This window comes from Choristoneura fumiferana, chromosome 2 (genome assembly GCF_025370935.1).
Source record: "Choristoneura fumiferana chromosome 2, NRCan_CFum_1, whole genome shotgun sequence".
NCBI lineage: Eukaryota > Metazoa > Arthropoda > Insecta > Lepidoptera > Tortricidae > Choristoneura > Choristoneura fumiferana.
In genome coordinates, this window is record NC_133473.1 from 6,943,330 (window position 1) to 6,951,606 (window position 8,277).

At 34.5% G+C, this 8,277-nt stretch overlaps 1 protein-coding gene across 1 annotated transcript; it reads left to right on the plus strand.

Moving 5' to 3' along the window:
- The first annotated feature begins 617 nt into the window (after positions 1 to 617).
- On the plus strand, positions 618 to 6,108 carry LOC141441811 (O-acyltransferase like protein-like). The gene is made up of 7 exons (XM_074106685.1): positions 618 to 853; positions 1,832 to 2,022; positions 2,217 to 2,358; positions 3,084 to 3,270; positions 3,740 to 3,882; positions 4,615 to 4,723; positions 5,490 to 6,108. Exons 1-7 carry the CDS (start codon positions 686 to 688, stop codon positions 5,618 to 5,620), a joined length of 1,071 nt encoding a protein of 356 aa, XP_073962786.1. The 5' UTR covers positions 618 to 685; the 3' UTR covers positions 5,621 to 6,108.
- The last annotated feature ends 2,169 nt before the right edge of the window (positions 6,109 to 8,277 follow it).

An 8,277-nucleotide genomic window follows, 5' to 3' on the forward strand; every position in this document is an offset into this window, starting at 1 on the left:
CAATAAATTTTATTGTCTTGAGTGATGATTAAATAGCCAATACTTTGAAAGTTTGTACTAAGAGCATAATGATAAAAAGTTAATCGGACAAAATATACATTGTACTTCTTCAATGTTCATTTTTTCTCCTGCCATAGAAACAGAGTATAGGAATATCTAGTTATGACAAAAACAGCATAATATTAAAAAAAATCGATACTCTGTATTTAATCTACGCAAGGAAAAGTACAATAGTGCTTTGTACTTTGCCCTGCGTAGATTAAATACAGAGGATCGATATTTCTTTGCCGAAGGAATGCCGCAAGCATGCTCATGCTTGCGGCTTTCCTTCACTGCTCAGTCCCTGGGCAAAAAAAAAGTTAGCCCTGATATCGCCAGAGACACCGACTAAAGTTATCCGATACCTCGTGAACAAATTTTGATAAAACATTTTTTATGCAGAAATTCCTATTCACGCACGCAGATTATATGGATTCAAGCACGTGTAGTGAAAAATATGTGATTATTGCCTATATACTTAATCATTTTTTATCCGTCGCAAGTTTGGGACTAGATAAATTAGTCTCAATTTTATTGTCCTTGTAGTTTTTGTGTCCTTGTATTGTAACATTTTGATATATTTAATTATTTTTCAGTGGGGTTGATCCGAAACGTTCACCTATATTACCTACATCGCCTTCTGCGTATGTTCCCGGTTCTTGCTGCTGGTGTTCTCCTACAAGCTACATTATTTAACCATCTGTCTGATGGCCCACAGTGGGGCGATATCGTGGCCCATAAAGTGCACAAATGCAGACGTTTCTGGTGGCCCACTTTGTTGCACATTCAAAATTATGTCACCCCTAGAAACCAGGTAAGAGATTCTCTTCTTGATTCCTAATTTATCAGCAGTGGAAAATACTAAGCGATTGATGGCATTGCAAGCAAAGCATGACCACTACGTCTAAGTAGTCATTCCTAAATAACGTCACAAATTTAAATTCATATCAGAGATGGCTAATGAAGTGGTATTTACGATAGTTTTGCGGTAATTAGGTACCAAATTTTCTAATTCAGTATTAATAGCGGTCCCGTTGAAGATGCAGATAATATGTAACCAAATTTTTTTTCTGTGATAATTATTGTCAAAATTACTAAATACAAATTCACTGGGGATTCGCGCAGTCATCGTTCATCCACTATTAGTTTATTTCGTTTTCTAGATTTTGTTTACCGTACAATGGCAAAACCTACTAGGTAGACATTGGCAAAATAAAATTTGTTCTCCAATGGATAGAGCCATATATATTTAAAAAAAAACAATAAAAGAAATTCACTATGACCGTACTGGTGATTTAGTCTATGAACTTACAACCTCTCTTATAAGCATGATATTTAAGTTATCAGATATAAGTTATGATTGTCAAATACCTACACAACAAAATTGTGAAAATTGACATAAGTTCAAAGACTTACAGGGAATCCTACACAGGTATTGACTTCGCTACAATTTTTTTTTGAAAAACCATTGTTGCTCGTATAATAGAGATTCTTTAAAACTAGAATTCCGCTCCCTAATAGATTGGAAAAAAATATGTAGGATGACAGTGTAATTTATTAAACAGTGAGGTAACGTGACGCCTCACCAATTGAATTCAAATTTAGCTGGTTATTTCAAACTTTATTTGTAACTCCTTAATGTTGGTGTATAGTATACTTAGAGTATGTAAGTAGCTGGCATTCATCGTTACCTAGGTTTAACGCTTTTTTAACCCTGGATGACGCCTCCAACGTGATTTTTGAACACTATTTAAATATAGAAATAGTTTAACAAAATATTGAATGATTTCAGTGCATTGCACCAACATGGTATCTAGCAGTTGACGTCCAGCTTCACATCCTCTCACCCCTAATTCTATTCTGGGTGCTTGGTAAAAAAAGATCAGCTTGGATTGCTTTGACGCTCGCCATGTTGATTTCACTGACAGCATCAACGGTTTATAATTATTTGATGGAGTTCCAACCTGCACCCGTTATTCCATCGTAAGAGCACCTTATTTACCTTTAAAGCTAATAAAAGCGCCATCTCTTAGAATGTATCACAACAAACTGCAAGATTTAGTAACTTATTGCTTCGTTTTAGTTTTGGTATGCGCTCACCAGATGGTGTTTTATTAAATCTTTCGTAAACTCCGTTTTCATTTGTTTCAAGTAATCAGTTGACTTTGTTTTTGCAGGCGAACAGACCCCGAGGACCAGTCTACTTATATGCAATATTATTATGTAAATACGCTGACAAGATGCACACCTTTCTTTGTCGGTATGCTGTATGGTTACCTTCTTAATATTTACAAAGGGAAGCAAATCAACATGCCAAAGGTAATACAAACATTACATTCATGAATAAAACATTAAATAAAAAAAATAAAAAAACCCGACTGCCTTAAAAACTAAAAGGAAAAAAATAAGTCTAATAGTGGCCTGGAACTCTGTCAAGTAGCTAATTTAAAGTTCAACAGTCGGGGCCCCTTACCAAGAATGTTAGAGCTGGTTACGATTTGAATGGGTTCCGACTGTTGAACTTTTATTTATTTATTTATATCACTTTTTTAAGTTACTTCACAGAGTTTTAGACCAGTAGACTTATTTTCGTCTTTTTAGTTTTTAAGCCAGTCGAGATTTTTGATTTTATAAATTTATTTTTTTATTTTATACTCTTTTGATATTTCTGTGAAAATGGTACATTATATAAATCGACATACCTACATACCTACCCACATAAATACATCCTTACATACATCCATACATACATAGTATGCTCGAAAAACATAACCCTCCATCGGAAAGTCGGGTAAAAATGCAGAAATATTATTACTAGTAACAATAGTTACTAGTTATTAGGTACCTAGTGGATTCCTACTCATAACCATGACCGCTATAAAATAGTTGTAACGTAGAGGCACTTTTTAGGAATTATTAGTAGGTATTCGCGACCCGTACTTACCCGGTAGACATTAGTAATGAATAAGAATCGTGAAAGTTTAAAACATTATATTATAATTATTACTACTATTAATTCATACTAAAATTTTCCTGTGTTTCAGTACTTTGTTGCTCTTGGCTGGATCTGCGCCATCGTAGTTTCTGCGGGTATCATCTATTCCGCGTACCCTATTCTTCAAACTGATTGGTACAGTCCATTCCTTGATGGAGTCATAAACTCCTTCTCAAGACCTGGATGGGCTGCTTGCCTTGGTTGGATGATTTTTGCTTGCACGCACGGTTACGGAGGTAAGCTATTATAATTTAGCCAGACACTACTCGTATTGTAATAGAAATCACTTTTCGAATCCCTCCACTAAACCCTGTTTGTTGAGAATCATGACCGTGGCTTATTCCATCAATTGTATTTTTTATTTGACTGGATGGCAAGCGAGTAAGTGGGTCTCCTGATGGTAAGAGATCACCACCACCCATAGACACCTGCAACACTAGGCGGATTGCAGATGCGTTGCCAACCTAGAGGCCTAAGATGGGATACCTCAAGTGCCAGTGATTTCACCGGCTGTCTTACTCTCGACTTTACTAAAAAGATCGAGTCAAAGATATATAAATTAAATTAAGAATTAATAATTGATGCTACTTAAAAATCTGATATTTTTTTCTGTTAATAAGAAGAATTATTCCTATTGATATAAAAAGTTACAAGCGTTTCTAATTTTTTAATCCAGTCCCCATTGTTGATGCATTTTGTTTTCAGGTCCAATCAACTGGTTCCTGTCGTTGCGCATGTGGAAGCTGCCAGCTCGGATCTCCTTCGCCATGTACGTCTTCCACTACCCACTCATGCACGTCGTGAATGCAACTAGTGTTGGTCCTACCTACTTCTCTGTCTCGGCATATGTAAGTATCGCTACTGTCAAATTTTACATCGTTTCCAGTACCTACACCGGCCAACCCACTTCTCTTTTCATTTTGCTATTACGTCAACCTTACAACATAAAGCTCGTTTAATGCCTTTATGATTGCCTTTCAAATACTTCCTTTGCCCCCCTTCTGTTTTGATCACAAAGTCTTTGTTAAGTTTCTGTCATCATCATCATCCCAGCCTATATACGTCCCACTGCTGGGCACAGGCATCCTCTCAGAATGAGAGGGCATGAGCCGTAGTTCCCTACCGGGCCCAGTGCGGGTTGGGAATTTCACACTGTGCACACCATTGAATTGCTTCGCAGGTTTGTGTAGGTTTCCTCACGATATTTTCCTTCACCATAAAGCTCGTGATAAATTTCAAATGTAATTTCGCACATGGATTTCGAAAAACTCAGAGGTGCGCGCTGGGGTTTGAGGCCATAAGTTCAAACCACTCGGCCACCACGGCTTCTTCCTTCTGTTTATGTAGTTCCTGTAATTTATCAAAATTACAGAAACAGTCTATTAATACGGTTTCTATAATGCCGTCTGTGCGTTTATTTTTTTCCATATCTATCACATAAAAGCATTAACAGAGGTAAGTGATAGGACATTATTTATATTGTCTCTTTTGGCAACTGTCATAAGAGGTTAATTGTTTATTCAGCAATAGTAGAATATATACGAAGATCGATTTTCAAAAACTGAGCCATTACTTTTTAGTTTTTCAGATTTTTGGCTCATATGTCCACGGCGCTGCTTGTCGGGTTTGTGGTTACCGTGTTTATCGACTCGCCTTTCTCTACGCTAATAAAACTCGTTATGGGAGGAGGTAAGTTTAAATATATTTATTTTTTCATTGCTTCATCATTATCAATTACTGTTCATTTTCTAAACAAGAATGCTGTGATTTATCTTTACGAGTATCATTATCGCCCGTCGATAAAGACCAGCTGGACATAGGCTTTTTCCATGGAACCCAAATTACCGGTCCCGCGTCGCCCGTGTCCTTCGAAATTCTGCGACGTTTACCAGATCATCAGTCCACCTTCTAGTTAGAAGGGCTCTCTGCTGAATAACCAGAGTAGGCTATCTACTACTAATTAGGAACCAAAATAATGTTAATATTGCAAAACTGATTTTGTAAGACATCACCTAACTTTTAGCTACTACTCGTAGTAGGCCTTAGTTGTGTAGTCACTCAAGTTATGTTACAAGCAACAATTGTTTTTTCACACCTCTCGATCAGAAAAGTAACTTTTCCTCCCTGACGAGAGGGAGCAAAGTGCAACTTTTCTGTTCAAGGCTTTTTTAAGTGTTTTAATGCCATTTTTTAAAGTTGATAATTGGGAAGCCACGCCATTTTCTATGCTGGTTGTTCTTTAATAATATATAAAAAATTTTTTTTCATTTTTTTAAGTTTGTTAAATTATTTTCATCTTGGGCGTTAACACTTGAATCCCTCCATACAATACATTCTGGATTTAATGTACGCCCTCGCCGTAAATACACCATTTTGCTCCCTTGTGACACAAATAACTATTGTTACTGTTAGCAAATCTTCTTTTTCAGTGATAAATTGATAAATTTATTTACAGGACCGAAGAGAACAAGACCCGAAAAACTGGTTGCTCATGAAGGAACCAATGGATTGAACAATCAAGCAGGAGTAGTGAACGCTGCATTTGTACCAGAATTCGACAGGCAAATTAGCAAAACGAAACTCTAGATGAATAGTTCGCATAAGAATAAACTATCATAAAAAATAGATAAGTGTTTGTAACAAAATATTGACATATTTTAATGATATTGCGATTCTAAGATTTTATCAAACTATAATATAACCAAACACACGGACTGAGTAATTTATTGGATATAAAATAAATTAATAATATTAATTATTTCAAAAACTATAGGAGAATTCAAAATGTTATTGACATTGACGAATTATTCTAAAAATAACATTGTTATTGTTAAATATTTATTTAACCGAACTTGTACATCTTATTTCTGACTTTGTCATTTAACCAGCTAAATAGTTAAAATATTTCACAGTTTATTGTCGCGTTGACGAGGAGCGACCTTGGGATGGTTATAAAAATGTTTTAAAAGCTAAGATTTTTTTAAAAAGGTGTATTTTAAAATTAATATTTGATTATGATTAACTAACCTAGTATTATAAGTCAACCATGCTACTAAAAAAATATGGATTTAATTGTCTGAAATAGATGGTTTTATTTCTGCATTTATTTTTAAATAGGTAATGTGAAGCAAGTAAAATGACCTTAATTATAATAATGTTAATCACCGTGTCTTGTCTTTATTATTTTTAATCGACTTCAAAGAATTCATTATTATTATTTTTTTATGTTTGTTACCTCAGAATGCCGTCATTTGTGAACTATTCTAATGCCTAATTAGAAGGTTGGAAAGAATGCAGTTCGAACCCGCTGCTCTATCGTTAATATTAAACGAAAAGTATTTCATCATTTTTTCGATTTGATACAGCACCCACCCGTTTGTTACAGCTCCTCGATTTCAATTAAACTTAATTTAGTATTTTGTTTTTGTGGATTTCCGAACAAATGCAAGCGCAAGACGGATACAGGAGAAATAATCATCAATGTATACGATTTGGCCACCGAAAAGGTTGCTTTAAGAGGAAACAAGTCTTCGGGATGCTGCAAAATCGTATAATTTGCTGTATTATTCATTAGCTATACCGCTTGATTCAGAAAAATAAAACCGGCCAAGTACGAGTCGGACTCGCGCACCGAGGGTTCCGCACAAATTTGTAGATATTTATGAACATCCAGTCCTGAGAAAAATGTATGGTTACTGATATACACAGACAGACAGACATGAAAAAACTGAGATTTTCAGATTATTATTATATATTTATTATTGGTTGTGCTGTAAGAGCTACATCTATTTTAATAACGTGCATAAGAATGCAGAGAAGAATGCAGAGATTCTACTGTTGATTGGTAATATTATAAGAATGATGTAAGTATACTATTATAACTACGAATATTATAGTGCTGATTGATCTCAATACTTTGATATGAAACCATTTTTAGGGTTATGTAGCCAAAATGGCAAAAGCGGAATCCGTATAGTTTCACCATGTCTGTCTGTCTGTCCGTCCGCGGCTTTGCTCAGGGACTATCAATGCTAGAAAGCTGTAATTTTGCATGAATATATATGTAAACTATGCACACAAAATGGTACAATAAAAAATTTAAAAAATATATTTCTAGTGTGCTTCCCATAGACGTAAAGTGAGGGTGTTTTTTTTCTCATCCAATCTTGTAGTGTGGGAAATCGTTAGATAGGTCTTTTAAAACCATTAGGGGGTTGCTAAAACGATTTTTCGATTCAGTGATTTTTTTGCAAAATATTCAACTTGATAGTGCAAATTTTCATTAAAATCGACCTAGGTCAATGATTATTTAGTAAACACCATAACAGTAGATAAGCAATACTGAAAACAGATACTTCTATGAAGAAAATTCACAACGGCGAACGGTAAGTAGGTGGTTTAATTAGAAAACTAAATTTTTAGTATTCGGCTAAAGTAAAAGCCGCCTTTCATATTTGTATTTTAACCCTAATTTCTACCGTCTTACTTTTTTTTAGCTTTGATTTCTATCTAGATCTAGTCTAATTCTAGCTTTGATATCTTATCAAAGCTAGAATTAGAACAGCGCACGTAATTGACTTATTTTAATCACAAAGCTGTGATATAAAATAATCAGTACAAATCTCAGTCTTGTCGGGCTCATCGAAAAAACAACATAATTGAACGGAAAATCACACAAGAACGGAAAATCCCACAAAGTAATAATTATATTGCTGAAAGTAGGTAAATTATGATCATAGGCTGACAAAAACTTACGTGTAATATTATGGCGAAAGAAGTTTTCTTTATTATAACTATATTTTGTTATATTAATGTCAATGCTTATATAGAATTTGAAATACCTAGAAATGCGTTCGATACGGATTTGTATGAAAATGTGCTGGACGAGGAACTTTGTGAAATCCAGTTAAACTATATTGCGAATAACAATTCAATGTTGAGAGCTACATGTAAGTATACCTATTTTTATTATTTATACGTAGAAAAAATACAATAAAATCGTATTAAATATATAACTTATTCTCGCAGTTTTACGTCTTTTTATTCTTCCTTCAAAGCAAAACTGTTCCTATTCCGTAAAAAATCCAAGAAATCCTTTCTTAATGTATTTCTGTAGGTATCTTAAAGTTTGTCAATTGTATTTTTTCTTTATTTCGTACAATAAAGCGTTTTTGTACATGGGTAAGGCACGAAATTTTGACCAATTTGGACGTTTCAAACATAGAAGCTGATAAAAAAAAAAC